At 63.3% G+C, this 18,796-nt stretch overlaps 2 protein-coding genes across 2 annotated transcripts; one reads left to right on the forward strand and one right to left on the reverse strand.

Moving 5' to 3' along the window:
* The first annotated feature begins 444 nt into the window (after positions 1-444).
* WDR13 (WD repeat domain 13) lies at positions 445-10,137 on the forward strand. Its single transcript, XM_030970339.1, has 10 exons — positions 445-461; positions 1,432-1,639; positions 3,059-3,153; positions 3,923-4,050; positions 4,846-5,153; positions 6,442-6,622; positions 7,044-7,185; positions 8,198-8,331; positions 9,461-9,581; positions 9,931-10,137. Exons 1-10 carry the CDS (start codon positions 445-447, stop codon positions 10,049-10,051), a joined length of 1,455 nt encoding a protein of 484 aa, XP_030826199.1. The 3' UTR covers positions 10,052-10,137.
* A 1,748-nt stretch (positions 10,138-11,885) lies between these two features.
* On the reverse strand, positions 11,886-18,408 carry SUV39H1 (suppressor of variegation 3-9 homolog 1). Its single transcript, XM_030970344.1, is given in 7 exon segments — positions 11,886-12,090; positions 14,059-14,188; positions 14,614-14,760; positions 15,480-15,770; positions 15,772-16,143; positions 17,592-17,737; positions 18,294-18,408. Coding segments are annotated over 7 exon segments (1,245 nt in total). The 5' UTR covers positions 18,313-18,408; the 3' UTR covers positions 11,886-11,950.
* Positions 18,409-18,796: the final 388 nt, after the last annotated feature.

Consider the following 18,796-nt stretch of genomic DNA (forward strand, 5'->3'; position numbering starts at 1 on the left):
GCCCAAAGCCACGCCCCATTTCTCAAAACTAACCAATCACATCAATGACCGCGCCCACTCCCACCACCCCTCCGTCTCCAGGGCGACGCGCGCCGCCATTTGGGCGTGAGGCGGTGCCTCGGCAACTTCCGGTCCGGCCCGGCTGCGCTCCCCCGGCCCAGCCCCGGCCCCGCGGAGCTCCTGAGGCGGAGGTGGAGCGGGACGCGCAGGTAGGGCCGCCCCGGTGCGATTTTTTTCCCTTTTTCCCCCCCTTTTTTCCCCATTTTTCCCCTCAGCTCACGCTGTTGTTCCCTCGGCAGGGTCCCCCCGCGGCGGCCGCGGCCGCCATGGCCGCCGTGTGGCAGCAGGTGCTCGCCGTGGACGCGCGGTGAGCTCGGGGGGATATTTTGGGGGAGGATTTTGGATACGTGGGGGGGTTTATGAGGGGGGGATGTTCTTACCTGGATGCGGAAATTTGGAGGGTTTGGCTGCTTGGGGCGTTTTTTTGGGGTATTGTCACGCCTGGGCCCGTTTTTGGGTGAAATTTCTCTGGTTTTGGGTAAGAATTAATCGCATTTCTCACCTGTGCCTCGCTTGTGTCTCACCTGTCCCAGATGTGCTGCATGCCACACCCCACAGGTGCCCCATCCCCTGGGCCGGGTTTTGGGTTGATTTTCCCCATCTTTTGGTGGAAATTTTGTGGGCTTGGGCAGAATTAACCCCATTTCTCACCTGTGTCTCACCTGTGCAGGTGCGCAGTGTACTGCACTCTACAGGTGCCGCATTTGTGCATTTTTGAGCCGATTTTTAGGTGGAATTTCTCTGGTTTTGTGTAGAATTAACCCCATTTTTCACTGGTATCTCACCTGTGTCTCACCTGTGCAGGTACGCAGTGTACCGCACGCTGCAGCTGCCACAGTTCCACACCCTGGGCCCATTTTTGGGTGGAATTTCTCTGGTTTTGTGTAGAATTAATCCCATTTCTCACTGGTACCTCACCTCTACCTGACCTGTATCTCACCTGCCTCACCTGTGCAGGTACGCGGCGTACCGCACGCCGCAGCTGCCGCAAATTCCGCATTTTTAGCCCAATTTTAGGTGGAATTTCCTGGGTTTGGGTGGAATTTCTCTGGTTTTGTGCAGAATTAACCCCGTCTCTCACCTGTACCTCACCTGTCCCTCACCTGTGTCTCACCTGTGCAGGTATGCGGTGTACCGCACACTGCAGCTGCATCAGTTCTGCACCCTGGGCCCATTTTAGGGTGCAATTTCTCTGGTTTTGTGTAGAATTAACCCTGTCTCTCACCTGTCTCTCACCTGTACTTGCCCGTGTCTCACCTGTCTCTCACCTGTACCTCACTTGCACCCTGGCATGGGTCAACTTGGTTGTGTAGAATTAACCCTGTCTCTCACCTGTCTCTCACCTGTACCTCACCTGTCTCACCTGTGCAGGTACGCGGCGTACCGCAGCTGCGCCGCAGTCCTACGCAGTGCGGCGGCGGCGCGGCGCGCGCAGGGCGGGCACCTGGCAGGTGAGGCGCGGCGCTGGTACCTGCGGCTGCGGGCGCGGCTCCTGGCCCAGCGCTACGGGGCCCTGTCCGAGGCGGGCAGCTGCCGCAGCGCCCTGAGGGCCAGCCGGACCACGCTGGACCGCATGGAGGTACCTGGGGCACACCTGGGCACACGTGGGTACACCTGGGGCACACCTGGGTACACCTGGGTACATGTAGGATACACCTGGGCACACCTGGGGGGTTTGTAGGGTACACCTGGGTACACCTGGAGGGGTTTGGGGTACACCTGGGTACACCTGGGGTGGGGTACACCTGGGTACACCTGGGGGCCAGCTGGACCACGCTGGACCGCATGGAGGTACCTGGGGCACACCTGGGCACACGTGGGTACACCTGGAGGGGTTTGGGATACACCTGGGGAACACCTAGAGGGGTTCAGGGTACACCTGGGCACACCTGGGTACACCTGGGGCACACCTGGGTACACCTGGGTACACCTGGGTACACCTGGGATACACCTGGGCACACCTGGGCACACCTGGGGCACACCTGGGTACACCTGGGGCACACCTGGGTACACCTGGGATACACCTGGGCACACCTGGGCACACCTGGGGCAGGTACAGCAGGGTTAGGGCACACCTGGGGCACTGCCGCAGCGCCCTGAGGGCCAGCCGGACCACGCTGGACCGCATGGAGGTACCTGGGGCACACCTGGGTACACCTGGGGCACACCTGGGGCACACCTGGGTACACCTGGGTACACCTGGGTACACCTGGGTACACCTGGGGCACACCTGGGTACACCTGGGTACACCTGGGGCACACCTGGGTACACCTGGGTACATGTATGATACACCTGGGTACATGTAGGATACACCTGGGTACACCTGGAGGGGTTTGGGGTACACCTGGGATACACCTGGGGAACACCTAGAGGGGTTCAGGGTACACCTGGGCACACATGGGCACACCTGAGATACACCTGGGCACACCTGGGCACACCTGGGTACACCTGGGTACACCTGGGTACACCTAGAGGGGTTCAGGGTACACCTGGGCACATCTGGAGGGGTTTGGGGTACACCTGGGTACACCTGGGGTACACCTGGGGCACAGCTGGGTACAGCTGGGTACATGTATGATACACCTGGGCACACCTGGGTACAGCTGGGCACACCTGGGCATATGTATGATACACCTGGGCACAGCTGGGCACACCTGGGTACATGTATGATACACCTGGGCACACCTGGGTACAGCTGGGCACACCTGGGATACACCTGGGGCACACCTAGAGGGGTTCAGGGCACACCTGGGCACACGTGGGGCAGGTACAGCAGGGTTAGGGCACACCTGGGGCACACCTGGGCACACCTGGGGCACCAGCTCCCCCCCTTCCCCCAATTTTTGGGATTTCCTACCCCCATTTTTGGACCCTTGCCTCCCTCTTTAAAAACCCCACCCCCAATTTTGCATTTCCCACCCCCCAATTTTGGGTCTCCCGCCCCCATTTTCGGGTCCCCCCCTCCCCATTTTCGGGGGTCCCAACCCTTCTCCCCCAGGATTTCGAGGAGGACCCGCGGGGGTCCCGGGGCCACCGGCGCTCGCTGAGCCGCAGCTCCGGCCCGGGGGGGCTGCGGGGGGGCCCTGACGAGCGGTGAGACCCCGGGGGAATTGGGGAGGGGTCCTGGGGGGTTTGGGGGGGATTTTGGGGGATTTTAGGGTTTTTTAGGGGGGATTTTAGGGTTTTTTGGGGGTTCTCAGGGTGCTGGGGAGTCATTTTGGGGGGGTTCCCAGGGGGTTTTGGGGGGCTCGGGGAGGTCTCAGGCTCCTGGGGGGATTGGGGAGGGGTCCCAGGGGAATTTTTGGGGGATTTTGGGGGTGATTTGGGGGATTTTGGGTGGATTTTAGGGGTTTTTGGGGGTCTCAAGGTGCTGGGGAGTCATTTTGGGGGGGTTCCCAGGGGGTTTTGGGGGGCCGGGGAGGTCTCAGGCTCCTGGGGGGTTGGGGAGGGGTCCCAGGGGAATTTTTGGGGGATTTTGGGGTTTTGGGTGGTTTTTAGGGGGATTTTAGGGTTTTTTGGGGGGTCTCAAGGTGCTGGGGAGTTATGCTGGGGGGGGTCTCAGGGGTTGTGAGGTCTCTTGGGGGGGTCCCGGTGATTTTGGGGGGGGGTCTCAAGGTGCCTCCCCCTCCCCCCATCCATTCTGGGTGGGGGGGGGCTGCACAGCTGTGGGCGAAACCATTGTGGGGGATGGGGGGGTTGCCAATCGATACCTGGGGGGTCTCCCATTGCCCCTCCCCCCCATTCCCCTGGACCAAACCATTGCCGGGAACCGGGGAGGCGGGGGGGGGGGGGGTGCCGGGTTGGGCTCAGAGAGTTCCCGATCGATTTGGGGGAGGGGTCTCACGCTGCCCCGCCCCCGCAGCCCCCCCGGGGTGGTCCCCACCCCCCTGGCCGAGGCCAGCCGGGCCATGGCCGGCGACACAACCCTGAGTGAGAACTACGCCTTCGCGGGGGTGTTCCACGTGTTCGACCAGCACCTGGACAGCGCAGGTAACCCGGGGGGGGCTGGGGGGGCTCAGGTGTCATCTGGGGGAGGGTCTGGGGGGGTCTCAGATGTCCCTTGAGGTGGGTCTGGATGGTCTCAGGTGTTGTTTAGGGGGGCTGAGGGGGTCTGAGGGGTCTCAGGTGTTGTTTGGGGGGTCCCAGGTGTCCCCTTGTGGGGGCTGGGGGTGTCTCAGGTGCTCCCTGAGGGGGTCTGGATGGTCTCAGGTGTTGTTTGGGGGGGTCTGAGGCGGAGGGTCCAGGCTTGGTTGGGGGTCACAGGTGTCCCCCTGGGGATGTCTGGAGGGTCTCAGGTGTTGTTTGGGGGGTTTCGGGGGGGGTCTGGAGGGTCTCAGGTGTTGTTTGGGGGTCGGGGGGGGGTCTCAGGGAGTTCCGGGGGGGTCCCTGAGGGGGGATTCCCATGAGAAGGAGTGGGGAGGGGTCTGGGGGTCTCACCTGGAGACAGCGCAGGTAACCCGGGGGGCTGGGGAGGTCTCAGGTGTCCCCTGGGGGGGGGTCCTGAGGGGGTGTTGGGATGGGGGAGGGGTCTGGGGGGGATGTCATTTGTGGGGGTGGGTGGGTCTGCAAGTGAGTCTGGGGGGAGTCACCCCTCTGTGGGATTTTGGGGAGGGGTCTCACCCACCCCTTAACGTCCCCCCCCAGTGCGGAAGGTGCAGTTTGCCCACCATGAGTGGCACACAGTGGGTGGGTTTAGGGCTCTCCCCTGACTCTGGGGGCGTTCTGGGCCCTACAGAATTTTGGGGAGGGGTCTCACCCACCCCTTAATATCCCGCCCCGCCCCAGTGCGGAAGGTGCAGTTTGCCCACGACGAGCGCCACCTGCTGGCGTGCTGCTCGCTGGACGGGACGCTCTCCGTGTGCCGCCTGGCCCCCGGGCCCCCGGCCGTGCTGCGGCGGCTCCGCGGCCACGGCGCCGGCGTCTCGGACTTCGCCTGGTCCCTGTCCAACGACGTGCTGGTGTCCACCTCGCTGGACGGGACCCTGCGCCTCTGGGACCCCGGGGACGGGCGCTGCATCCGCCGCGTGCCCGACCCCGACGGGGCCGCGCTGCTGTGCTGTGCGTTCCAGCCGCTCAATAACAACCTGACTGTGGTGAGAGAAATCCTAGAACTGCCCTAAAATACCCCGGAAAACACCCTGAAACATCACAGAACCCCTCCTGGGACCCCCAAACATCCCCCCAAACATCCCCCCAAACCCAACCCTGCCCTGCTGTGCTGTGCGTTCCAGCCGCTCAATAACAACCTGACTGTGGTGAGAGAAACACTAAAACACCCCAAAACCATCCTGAAACACCCCAAAACTGCCCCAAAACTGACCTGAAACCCCAGAGTCCTGAGAGCCCCTCCTGGGACCCCCAAACATCCCCCCAAACCCAACCCTGCCCTGCTGTGCTGTGCGTTCCAGCCGCTCCATAACAACCTGGCTGTGGTGAGAGAAACACTAAAACACCCCAAAACCATCCCAAAATACCCCAAATGCCACCGCAGAACCACCCCAAAATACCCCCAAAACCCCCCAGACCCCCATAGCCCTGAGAGACCCCCGGGCATCCCCCCCAAACCTGACTCTGGTGTGGGTGGTGAACATCTCCATGGGGAAGGCGGCTCGGGGCGGTTTTGGGGAGGATTTTGGGGCTCTCAGGATGAGTTTGGGGAGGATCTGGGGGTCTCAGGGTGGGTTTGGGGGTCTCAGGTTGGGTTTGGGGGTCTTAGGTTGGGTTTGGGGGTCTCAGGTTGGGTTTGGGGGTCCCAGGGTGGGTTTGGGTGTCTCAGGGTGGGTTTGGGGGTCTCAGGATGGGTTTGGGGGTCTCAGGATGGGTTTGGGCGTCCCAGGATGGGTTTGGGGGTCCCAGGGTGGGTTTGGGGGTCTCAGGATGGGTTTGGGGGTCTCAGGGTGGGTTTGGGGGTCTCAGCTTGGGTTTGGGGGTCTCAGCTTGGGTTTGGGGGTCTCAGGATGGGTTTGGGGGTCCCAGGGTGGGTTTGGGGGTTTCAGGATGGGTTTGGGGGTCCCAGGGTGGGTTTGGGGGTCTTAGGTTGGGTTTGGGGGTCCCAGGGTGGGTTTGGGGGTCTCAGGGTGGGTTTGTGGGTCCCAGGGTGGGTTTGGGGGTCTCAGGATGGGTTTGGGCGTCCCAGGGTGGGTTTGGGGGTCTCAGGGTGGGTTTGGGGGTCCCAGGATGGGTTTGGGGGTCCCAGGATGGGTTTGGGGCTCTCAGGATGAGTTTGGGGAGGATCTGGGGGTCTCAGGTTGGGTTTGGGGGTCTCAGGATGGGTTTGGGGGTCTTAGGTTGGGTTTGGGGGTCCCAGGATGGGTTTGGGGGTCCCAGGGTGGGTTTGGGGGTCCCAGGGTGCCCCCCCAGCCCCATTTTTGCGCCCCCCAGGTGGGCAGTGCCCGGCACATGGTCCGTGTTGTGAACATCTCCACGGGGAAGGCGGCTCGGGGCGGCACCGGGCGCCTCCCCGGGCGGGTCCTCGCCCTCTGCTTCGACGCCCCCGGGCGGGTCCTGTGGGCCGGGGATGATCGGGGCTCGGTGTCCTCGTTCCTGTGCGACCCCGGCACCGGTAACGGCACCGGGAGGGGATGGGGGGTGGGTACAGAGGGGCTGGGGGGCGCTGGGACAGACTGGGAGGGGACTGGGGGGGCACTGGGGGTGGGTACAGAACGACTGGGGGACACTGGGCAGTACTGGGAGGCACTGGGATGTACTGGGGTTGTACTGGGAGGCACTGGGAGGCACTGGGATGTACTGGGCAGTACTGGGGGGCACTGGGAGGCACTGGGATGTACTGGGGCTGTACTGGGAGGCACTGGGAGGCACTGGGATGTACTGGGGCTGTACTGGGAAGCACTGGGATGTACTGGGCAGTACTGGGAGGTACTGGGAGGCACTAGGAGGCACTGGGCAGTACTGGGGCTGTGCTGGGGCTGTACTGGGAAGCACTGGGGGTGTTTTGGGAGGGGTCTCACTCCGTGCCCCCCCAGGCCGGCTGACCAAGGCCTCGCGGGTGCTGGTCCAGGCCGGCGGCTCCATCACGTCGCTCTCGGCCCGGGCCTGGGCCAGCCGGGAGGCGCCGGACCCGTCCCTGCTGGTGAACGCCTGCCCCGACCGCCTGCTGCTCTTCCGGTACCGGGAGGGGCTCGGGGACATTGGGGGGGGCTTTAGGGACGTCAGGGGGCTTTGGGAACATCGGGGGGATTTGGGGAATTGGGGGAATTTGGGGTGAACCAGACCCATCCCTGCTGGTCAAAGCCTGCCCTGACCATCTGCTGCTGTTCCGGTATGGGGAGGGGGCTTGGGGATATTGGGAGGGCTTGGGGACATCAGGAGGGGGCTTGGGGACATCGGGGGGGCCTTGGGGACATCGGGGGGGGACATTGGGGACCTTAAGGGGCTTTGGGGTGGGATGGACAACCTGTCCCTGCTGGGTAAACACCTGCTGCTCTTCTGCTACTGGGGAGACACTGGAGGGGCTTTGGGGACATCAGGGGGACACTGGGGACCCTTCAGTGGCCTTGGGGGACTGGGGGACGTGGGGCGGACTTGGCCCTGCTGGTCAAGGCCTGCCCAGACTGGCTCCTGCTCTGTGTTCAGGGGACATCAGGGGACATTGTTGGGGGGGCCTGGGGACATTTTGGGGGGGGGGGGGCAGATAGGAGGATTGGGGGTACAGGGGGGAAGTTGGGGGTCACAGGGTTGAACCCCCCAGTTTTTCAGTTCTCCGTGGTGGAGATGGATTTGGGGTTTTGGGGCAGTTTTTGGGAGGTTTTGGACGTTTCTGACCCCTTTTTCCGCTCCCCAGAGTGGGGGATGAGGAGGGAGGCTCGGGGGGATTTTAGGAGCAGTGTTTGGGGTGATCTTTGGGTATTTGTGACCCCCTTTTTGGTCCTCTCAGGTTGGTAGAGGAAAAGGGTGGCACGAAGGGTTTTGGGTGATTTTTGGGTCTTTCTCAGCCCTTTTTGGTGCCCCTAGGATGGTGGAGGATGACGGCTTGGGAGGGTTTTTGGGGTGATTTTTGGGTGTTTCTGACCCATTTTTCCCTCCCCAGGGTGGTGGACGAGGTGGAGCTCAGGAGGGGTTTTGGGGTGATTTTTGGGTGTTTTTGGGTGTTTCTGACCCCGTTTTTGGTCCCCCCCAGGGTGGTGGAGGACGAGGGGGGCTCGGGGGCCCCGGGGCTGCGGCTCCGGCGCAGTTTCCCCACGCGGCACCGGGAGCAGCCCCTGAGGAGCTGCTTCTGCCCCCTGATGTCCTTCCGGCAGGGAGCCTGCGTGGGTGAGCACTGGGACGGACTGGGAGAGACTGGGAATGGACTGGGAGAGACTGGGAATGGACTGGGAGAGACTGGGAATGGACTGGGAGGGGCTGGGAGAGACTGGGAATGGACTGGGAGGGGCAGGGAATGGACTGGGAGAGACTGGGAATGGACTGGGAGGGACTGGGAATGGACTGGGAGGGGCTGGGAGAGACTGGGAGGGGCAGGGAATGGACTGGGAGAGACTGGAACAAACTGGGAATGGACTGGGAGAGACTGGGAGGAACTGGGAGAGACTGGGAGGGGCAGGGAATGGACTGGGAGAGACTGGGAGGGGCTGGGATGGACTGGGAGGGGCTGGGACAAACTGAGAATGGACTGGGAGGGGCTGGAATGGACTGGGAGAGACTGGGAGGAACTGGGAGAGACTGGGAATGGACTGGGAGAGACTGGGAATGGACTGGGAGAGACTGGGAATGGACTGGGAGGGGCTGGGACAAACTGGGAGGGGCTGGGATGGACTGGGAGGGGCTGGGACAAACTGGGAATGGACTGGGACAAACTGGGAATGGACTGGGAGGGGCTGGAATGGACTGGGATGGACTGGGAGAGACAACTGGGACAGAATGGGACAAACTGGGCAGTGACTGAGAGGGACTGAGGGAGACTGGGACAAACTGGGAATGGACTGGGAGAGACTGGGACAAACTGGGAAGGGGCTGGGGTGGGTGCAGGGACAGGTGCCACCCCCGGCCGTGTCCCCAGGCAGTGACAGGCAGCACAGAGGGCAGTGGGGTCACAGCTGTGCTTGTTGTCCCCATGTCCCCGCAGTGACGGGCAGCCAGGAGGGCAGCTGGGTGCCATCCCTTATCCCTGTCCCCAGTGTCCCCAATCAGCCCGATGTCCCCAGTGTCCCCACAGTGAATGGGCAGTGAGGAGGGCAGCTGGGTGCCGTCCCTCACCCCAGTGTCCCCAGTGTCCCCGCAGTGACAGGCAGCAAGGGGGTCAATGGGATCACATCCCTTATCCCTGTCCCCGATGTCCCCGCAGTGACGGGCAGTGAGGAGGGTGGCTGGGTGCCCCTGATGTCCCCAGTGTCCCCCAATCCCAGTGTCCCCGATGTCCCCAATGTCCCCCAATGTCCCGCAGTGACGGGCAGCGAGGAGGGCGGTTGGGTGTCCCTGATGTCCCCAGTGTCCCTGATGTCCCCGATGTCCCCAATCACCCCGATGTCCCCGTGTCCCCGCAGTGACGGGCAGCGAGGAGGGCGGTTGGGTGTCCCCAGTGTCCCTGATGTCCCTGATGTCCCCGATGTCCCCAGTCACCCCAATGTCCCTGTGTCCCCACAGTGACAGGCAGCGAGGAGGGCGGTTGGGTGTCCCTGATGTCCCCAGTGTCCCTGATGTCCCCAGTGTCCCTGATGTCCCCGATGTCCCCGCAGTGACGTGCAGCGAGGAGGGCAGTTGGGTGTCCCTGATGTCCCCAGTGTCCCCAATCACCCCGATGTCCCCGTGTCCCCGCAGTGACGGGCAGCGAGGCGGGGTCCGTGCAGTTCCCTGATGCCTGAGTCCCGTGCCTGATGTCCACGGTGAACCCGTGGCCTGCGTGGCGCGGGGCAGCAGGAGGGGTGGGGGGTGGGGGGGGGGCGTGCTGGCCGTGGCCTTCAACTGCGACGAGTCCCTGCTGGCCTCGGGGGACGCCGCGGGCACCGTCATCGTCTGGCGCCGCCAGCACGCCTGAGGCGCCCCAAAAAACCCCCAAATCCCCGCGGCAAACCCCCAAATCTGCCTGGAGACACCCCCAGAAATACCCCAAAAACCACCCTGCAACGTCCTGCGTGGTCTTGGAGTGCGGCGAGTTTTGAGAGTGGCGTGCGGCAGCAAAAGACCCCCAAAATCCTGCCCAAAACGCCCCAAAATCCTGCCCAGAACACCCCAAAATCCTGCCGAAAACGCCCCAAAATCCTGCCCAGAACACCCCAAAATCCTGCCCAAAACGCCCCAAAATCCTGCCCAAAACGCCCCAAAATCCTGCCCAAAATCCCTCCAAAACGCCCCAAAATCCTGCCCAAAACCTCCCAAAATTCTGTCTGAAACCCCCCTCAAATTCTGCCTCAAACACCTCAAAATCCTGCCCCAAAATCCTTCCCAAAACACCTAAAAATCCTGTCCAGAACGCCCCAAAATCCTTCCCAAAACACCCCAAACACTCCCAAAGTCTTTCCCAACACACCTCAAAATCCTTCCCAAAATACCTCAAAGTCCTGCCCAGAACACCCCAAAATTCTGTCGGAAACACCCCAAAATCCTGCATGAAACCTCCCCAAATCCTTCCTGAAATCCTGCCCAAAGCCTCCCAAAATCCTTCCCAAAACACCCTAAAATCCTGCCCAAAACACCCCAAAATCCTTCTCACAACATCTCAAAATTCTGCCCAGAACACCCCAAAATTTTCCCAAAAATCCCCCCAAAGCCTTCTCTGAACTCCTCCCCAAACCCCCCTGAAATTCCCCCCAAATATCCCAAAACTTCCCCCAAAATTCCCCTCGATCCACCCAGTCTGGTTCTTGCAGTTTGGTGGCACCGTGTGACCCCCAAAACCTCCCCAAATCTTTCCAAAAACGCTTCAGACCCTCCCCAAAATCCACAGACCCCCCAAAACATCCCCAATTCCTCCCTGGACCACCCCAAAACTGCCCCAGTGGGACCTTCATGGCACCCCCAGCACACCTGGAGCCCCCCAAAATACACCTGGATCCCAAAACCCCCCCTGAGACCCCCCAAACCCACCTGGACCCCCAAAACCTCCCCAAAATCACCTAAACCCCCCCCCCAAAATTCTCCCAGTGTGACCTGGAACAACTGCACAGGTGTTGTCATTGTGTGACACTCACAGCACACCTGGAGCCCCCCAAAACACACCTGGGATCCCCAAAACCCCCTCAAGATGCTCCCAAAACCCACCTGGACCTGAGGCCCCCCCCCACAAAATCACCTGGACCATTCCCAAAATTCTCCCAGTGTGACCTGGAACAACTGCACAGGTGTTGTCACTGTGTGGCACTCACAGCACACCTGGATCCCCCCCAAAATCCCACTTGGAGCCCCAAAACCCACCTGGACCCCCAAATCCACTTAGACCCCCCCAAAATTCTCCCAGTGTGACCTGGAACAACTGCACAGGTGTTGTCACTGTGTGGCACTCACAGCACACCTGGAACCCAAAACCCCACCTGGAACCCCTCAGCCCCCCCAAAATCCCCCCCAAAACCACTCTAGGACCCCTCAGCCCCCCCAAAATCCCCCCAAAACCATTCTAGGACCCCTCAGACCCCCCCAAAACCCACCTGGACCCCCAAAATCCCCCCCAAAACCATTCTAGGACCCCTCAGCCCCCCCAAACCCACCTGGACCCCCCGCCAAGACCTCCCCAGTGTAGCCTTGAAGAACTGCACAGGTGTTGTCATCACATGGCACTCACAGCACACCTGGATCCCCAAAACACACCTGAGACCCCCCCAAAACCCCACCTGGACCCCCCAAACCCCCTCAGCCCCCCAGATCCCCGCGGGCGCTGCGGGCGGCAGTGGAGGCGTGGCCCAGGTGTGTGGTGGGTGTGGCCAGGTGTGGCCCAGGTGTTTCAGAACAGGTACTTGCGGCACGAGGCCGCCCCGCACTTGCACTCGATGCGGCCGCGGGCGCGCGGGGAGCCCCCCAGGGACCCCCCCACCAGCCCGAAGTTGGAGTCCATGCGGGTGCTCTCGGCGTCCACGGGGTCCACTGCGGGGAAAGGTGTGCTCAGCCACACCTGGGAGCGGCCAGGTACGGCCAGGACCCACCCAGGTGTGGCCAGGAACCCCCAGGTGTGACCAGGAACCCCCAGGTGTGACCAGGAACCCCCAGGTGTGACCAGGAACCCCCCCAGGTACGGTCAGGACCCACCCAGGTGTGGCCAGGAACCCCCAGGTGTGGCCAGGAACCCCCAGGTGTGGCCAGGACCCACCCAGGTGTGGCCAGGAACCCCCCAGGTGTGGCCAGGACCCACCCAGGTGTGACCAGGAACCCACCCAGGTGTGACCAGGAACACCCCAGGTGTGACCAGGAACCCCCAGGTGTGACCAGGACCCACCCAGGTGTGACCAGGAACCCACCCAGGTGTGACCAGGAACCCCCAGGTGTGGCCAGGAACCCCCCAGGTGTGGCCAGGACCCACCCAGGTGTGGCCCGGACCCACCCAGGTGTGGCCAGGAACACCCCAGGTGTGGCCAGGAACCCCCCAGGTGTGGCCAGGACCCACCCAGGTGTGGCCAGGAACACCCCAGGTGTGGCCAGGAACCCCCCAGGTGTGGCCAGGAACCCCCAGGTGTGGCCAGGACCCACCCAGGTGTGGCCAGGACCCACCCAGGTGTGACCAGAAACCCCCAGGTGTGGCCAGGAACCCCCAGGTGTGGCCAGGACCCACCCAGGTGTGGCCAGGAACCCCCCAGGTGTGGCCAGGACCCACCCAGGTGTGGTCAGGACCCACCCAGGTGTTGCCAGGAACCCCCCAGGTGTGACCAGGAACACCCCAGGTGTGGCCAGGAACCCCCCAGGTGTGACCAGGAACCTCCCAGGTGTGACCAGGAACACCCCAGGTGTGGTCAGGACCCACCCAGGTGTGGCCAGGAACCCCCCAGGTGTGGCCAGGAACCCCCCAGGTGTGGCCAGGACCCACCCAGGTGTGACCAGGAACACCCCAGGTGTGGCCAGGAACCCCCCAGGTGTGGCCAGGACCCACCCAGGTGTGGCCAGGAACCCCCCAGGTGTGGCCAGGACCCACCCAGGTGTGGTCAGGACCCACCCAGGTGTGGCCAGGAACACCCCAGGTGTGACCAGGAACACCCCAGGTGTGGCCAGGAACCCCCCAGGTGTGACCAGGACCCACCCAGGTGTGACCAGGAACACCCCAGGTGTGGCCAGGAACCCCCCAGGTGTGGCCAGGAACCCCCCAGGTGTGGCCAGGACCCACCCAGGTGTGGCCAGGAACCCCCCAGGTGTGGCCAGGAACCCCCAGGTATGGCCAGGAACCCCCAGGTGTGGCCAGGAACCCCCCAGGTGTGGTCAGGACCCACCCAGGTGTAGCCAGGAACCCCCAGGTGTGACCAGGACCCACCCAGGTGTGGCCAGGAACACCCCAGGTGTGACCAGGACCCACCCAGGTGTGGCCAGGAACCCCCCAGGTGTGACCAGGAACCCCCCAGGTGTGGCCAGGAACCCCCCAGGTGTGGTCAGGACCCACCCAGGTGTGGCCAGGAACCCCCAGGTGTGGCCAGGAACCCCCCAGGTGTGGCCAGGACCCACCCAGGTGTGGCCAGAAACCCCCCAGGTGTGGCCAGGAACCCCCCAGGTGTGACCAGGAACACCCCAGGTGTAGCCAGAAACCCCCCAGGTGTGGCCAGGACCCACCCAGGTGTGACCAGGAACCCCCCAGGTGTGGCCAGGACCCACCCAGGTGTGGCCAGGACCCACCCAGGTGTGACCAGGAACACCCCAGGTGTGACCAGGAACACCCCAGGTGTGGCCAGGACCCACCCAGGTGTGGTCAGGAACCCCCCAGGTGTGACCAGGAACCCCCCAGGTGTGGTCAGGACCCACCCAGGTGTGGTCTGTGCAAGACAGGTGTGACAAGGACAGGTGTGACAGGTACAGATGTGTGACATGGACATGCGTGTGACAGGTACAGGTGTGTGCCAGGTGTGTGCCAGGTACCGTGCATGTTGTAGTCGAAGGTGAGCTCCTCCCCGGCCCGGATGGGCCTGGTGGCGAACAGGGCGATGCGGGGCAGCCGCTGGTCCAGGTTCTCGATGAACACGTTGTACACCTGCAGGTTGGGGTCACACTGCCCCGCCCGGCAGGTGAGCCACGCCTGGCACGTGAGCCACACCCACAGCACCTGAGCCACACCCCAACAGGTGAGCCACACCCCAACAGGTGAGCCCCACCCACAGCTGGGGGAAAAGGTGCTGGAAGCTCAATTCGTAAGACAGGTAAGGCCACACCTCTGCACAGGTAAAGGCCCAGCTGTGAGCAGGTACACCCAAACCTGAGCCCAGGTAAAACCACCCCTGAGCCCAGGTAAAACCACCCCTGAGCCAAGGTTAAACCCACACCTGTGGGCAGGTAAACCCACACCTGAGACCAGTAAACCCAAACCTGTGAGCAGGTAAACCCACACCTGAGCCCAGGTAAACCACACCTGTGGGCAGGTTAAACCCACCCCAAGCCCAGGTGAGCCCCACCTGAGCCCAGGTGAGCCTGACTCACGCTGTGGTTGACGAAGTGCGAGATGTTGCCGTAGTGGGCGGCGTCCACGGTGTACACGTCCTCCACGTAGTCCAGGTCGAACAGGTACGTGGCGCCCTGGCGGTCGTACACCTGTCCCCGGCGCTCCGCCTCCTCCGAGGTGATGATCTGGGACAGGGACACACCTGTCACACACCTGGGGCACACCTGTACCATGTCACACCTGTACCATGTCACACCTGTCACACACCTGGGCACACCTGAACCACCCTACACACCTGGGGCACACCTGTACTCACACCTGTACTGTGTCACACCTGGGGCACACCTGGATCCATCCCACACACCTGGGCACACCTGAACCACCCCACACACCTGTGTCACACTTGTAGCACACCTTTCGCACTCACCTCCCCATCACACACAGTGTTACACACACCTGTACTGTGTCACACCTGTCACACACACGTGTACTGTGTCACACACACCTGTACTGTGTCACACCTGTCACACACACCTGTCACACACCTGTACTGGGTCACACACACCTGTACTGTGTCACACACACCTGTACTGTGTCACACCTGTCACACACACCTGTCACACACCTGTACTGGGTCACACACACCTGTACTGTGTCACACACACCTGTACTGTGTCACACCTGTCACACACACCTGTCACACACCTGTACTGGGTCACACACACCTGTACTGTGTCACACACACCTGTACTGTGTCACACCTGTCACACACACCTGTCACGCACATGTACTGTGTCACACACACCTGTACTGTGTCACACCTGTCACACACACCTGTCCCACACACACACCTGTACTGTGTCACACCTGTCACACACACCTGTCCCACACCTGTCCCGCTCACCTCTCCCACGTACTCCATGACGAAGGAGTTCTTGCGGATGCGCTGCAGCGTGCGCACGCCCCAGCCGCGCCCGTCGCCGGTGCGGAAGATGCACAGGTCGTAGCGGATGCCGCGCTGCACCACGCGGTTGGGGCACTCGGCGCCGCAGCGGCAGCGCGAGTTGCACTCGTAGATGGGCAGCCCCGCCCGGATCCGCACCTGCCCGGCCTCGTTGTAGGCGAACCTGTTGCGCGAGGCGCCCGGGCAGCAGCCCCCGGCCAGCGTGGCCTCGGCCAGGCAGTCCTGGCACTTCGCAGCCGGCCGCCACGGGGGTCAGCGCCACGCCCGCGCCCACCTTGTACTCGTTGGCGTAGACGAAGTGCGCGGGCGGCCCGTGCAGGTCCACCTCGTTCTCCACCACGATGCGGCGCGGTGGCTGCGCGCGTGCGGCGTTCAGGTGGCGCCCCAGCGCCGCAGCGCCGCCGCTGCTCGCCTTCTGCGCCAGGTAGGACACGGCGCGGGCGGGCAGCCCGCGGGGCCCCGGCCGCACCGGCCCGGCCGGGGCCCGCGCCAGGTCGGCGTGCAGCTGCTGCAGCAGCCCCCGGCAGCGCAGGTTGCGCCGCGGCTCCCAGGTGTTGGCAGAGGAGGGGTAACCGCGCCACTTCACCAGGTAGAACTCCTCGTCCTGTATTGGGGGGGATAACGGGGGGTTAGGGGGTGTTGGGGTAGGGGGGTGGGCTGTGGGGACCCCCCTGTGGGGACTCAGAAGGTCCTGCAGTGACCCCAGTGTCCAGAGACTCCTGGGGTCTCCTAACGCCTGGGGAGTGCTGGAATGATCCCAGTGTGGGGGTCCTGTGGGGTCTCACAAGGCCAGGGGGGACACAGGAGTGACCCCAATGTCTGGAGATCCTGTGGAGTCTCACAAGGTCAGGAGGGACACAGGAGTCTCGGGGAGTTCAGGGTTTGGGGACACCCAGGGGTCTCACAAGGTCAGGGGGGTCCTGAAGTGACCCCAGTGTGGGGGTCCTTGGGGTCGTCAGGGGTCGGATACCCCAGTGTGGGGGTCCTTTGGGGTCTCACAAGGTCAGGGGGGTACTGGAGTGACCCCAGTGTGGGGGTCCTTTGGGGTCTCGCAGGGTCAGGGGGGTACTGGAGTGACCCCAGTGTGGGGGCCCTTCTGGGGTCTCACAAGATCAGGGGGTCCTGGAGTGACCCCAATGTCCAGGGACCCTTTGGGGCCTAACAGAGCGAGCGGTTCTTGGGGTGTCAGTTCCTGGTTTGGGGGTCCCGGGTCAGTTCCTGCTATCTGTGCGGGGGTCCCGGCTCGGGGGTCCCAGTTCAGGGGTCCCTGCGGGGTTCCCAGTGTTTCGGAGTCCTGGGTGAGTTTCCGCTGTCTGTGGGGTCCCAGTTTGGGGGTCCCTGCTGGGTTCCCGGTGTGTGTGAGGGGGTCCCGGTTTGAGGGTCCTGTCTGTGGGGTCCCAGTTTGTGGGTCCCAGTTTGAGAGTCCGGGGTGAGTTCCTGGTGTCTGTGGGGTCCTGGTTCGGGGGTCCCAGTTTGGGGGTCCTGCTGTCTGTGTGGTCCTGGTTTGGGGGTCCCGGTCTGGGGGTCCTGCTGTCTGTGGGGGTCCCGGTTCAGGGGTCCTGCTGTCTGCGTGGTCCTGGTTTGGGAGTCCCAGTTTGGAAGTCCTGGGTGAGTTCCCGGTGTCTGTGGGGTCCCGTTCGGGGGTCCCGGTTTGGGAGTCCTGCTGTCTGTGGGGTCCCTGTTTGTGGGTCCCAGTTTGGGGGTCCTGCTGCCTGTGGGGTCCCTGTTTGTGGGTCCCAGTATGGGGGTCTTGCTGCCTGTGGGGTCCCATTCGGGGGTCCCGGTTTGGGGGTCCTGCTGTCTGCGAGGTCCTGGTTTGGGGGTCCCAGTTTGGGAGTCCTGGGTGAGTTCCCAGTGTCTGTGGGGTCCCGTTCGCGGGTCCCGTTCGGGGGTCCCGGTTTGGGAGTCCTGCTGTCTGTGGGGTCCCGGTTTGGGAGTCCTGCTGTCTGTGGGGTCCCTGTTTGTGGGTCCCAGTTTGGGGGTCCTGCTGCCTGTGGGGTCCCGTTCGGGGGTCCCGTTCGCGGGTCCCGTTCGCGGTCCCGCGGCCCTCACCCGCACTCGCCGGTAGTCGCACAGCAGCTCCACCTCGAAGTCGGCGAGGTTGCGGCGGGTGACGCCGAGGGCGCGGCACCGCACGCGCTGCAGCCGGCACAGCTCCTGCAGCTGCGACCACGGCGACAGGCAGCACACGGAGCACTCTGGGGATGTCACCGGGGGTGGGGACACACCGGGCGACAACGTGAGGGGACAGGTGACACCACAGACTCCCCCGGGCCTGCCCTGCCCAGCTCAGCCCGGCCCAGCCCGCACCGCTCGCTCTGTCGTGACAGGCAGCACACGGAGCGCTCTGGGGATGTCACCGGAAAGGGGGGGGACACACCGGGGGACAACGTGAGGGGACAGGTGACACCACAGACCCCCCCCCTCACCTCACACGCCCCCCCCCGGGCCCGCCCACACCGCTCGCTCTGTCGCGACCACACGACAGCGACAACACGGGGCACTCGGGGGGGTGGACACCGGGTGGGTGAGGTGACATTGAGGGGGGAATTTGGGGACAGGACAGCGTCCCCCCCTTCCCTCACATGCTCCCCTTCCCCCACCCCTCAGCGCGTTCCCGCCACTTTCCCCCGTCCCCTCAGGCGCCAACGGCCGCGCGCGGGAAGCGGCGCCGTCCCCTCAGAGCCTCCCCCGCCCCTGATTTCCCCCTCACGCTCCCTCGGAGACCCCTCGGGCCCGCCCCGCTCGCGCCACCTTTTAAATTTTCCGCCATTTTCAGCCGCCGCCGCTTTTTTTTTGTCTTTTTCCGCCTTTTCCCTTTTTTTTTCTGGCTCCGCTTCCGCCCGGCGGGCAGCGCGAGGGGCGGGGCTTCGTCCGCCCGCGCCCAGCGCCCATTGGCTCAACCTGAGGCTGATTTGCATACTCACAGCTGATTGCGCGCTTTCTATTGGCTGACGCCGTGATTTATTTGCATACTGACAGCTACCCGCCTGTCTTCTATTGGCCGCCGCGCTGCCTCATTTGCATAATATCTGATCCCGCCATTGGTCGTCCCGCGGGTAGATTTGCATATCACTGCCAGCATCACCCGCGCTGCCTCATTTACATATTGGCATAATTTTACCGATTTCCTTGTTCCCATCTCTGTCCCTGTCCCCATCCCTTTCCCCTGTCCCATTTCCCTGTCTCTGTCCCAATCCTTCCCCCTGCCCCCTGCCCCCATCCCTGTCTCCATTTCCCTCTCATTTGCATACCGC

Source organism: Camarhynchus parvulus, unplaced genomic scaffold (assembly GCF_901933205.1).
Source record: "Camarhynchus parvulus unplaced genomic scaffold, STF_HiC, whole genome shotgun sequence".
NCBI lineage: Eukaryota > Metazoa > Chordata > Aves > Passeriformes > Thraupidae > Camarhynchus > Camarhynchus parvulus.

What these genes read in the sequence shown, in the direction of transcription:
- WDR13 (XM_030970339.1), top strand. An exon ending in CGGGGGGGCCCTGACGAGCG is followed by an intron (nt 3,154 to 3,922) that starts GTGAGACCCCGG and finishes CCGCCCCCGCAG; the next exon opens with CCCCCCCGGGGTGGTCCCCA. An exon ending in CCTGTGCGACCCCGGCACCG is followed by an intron (nt 6,623 to 7,043) that starts GTAACGGCACCG and finishes GTGCCCCCCCAG; the next exon opens with GCCGGCTGACCAAGGCCTCG.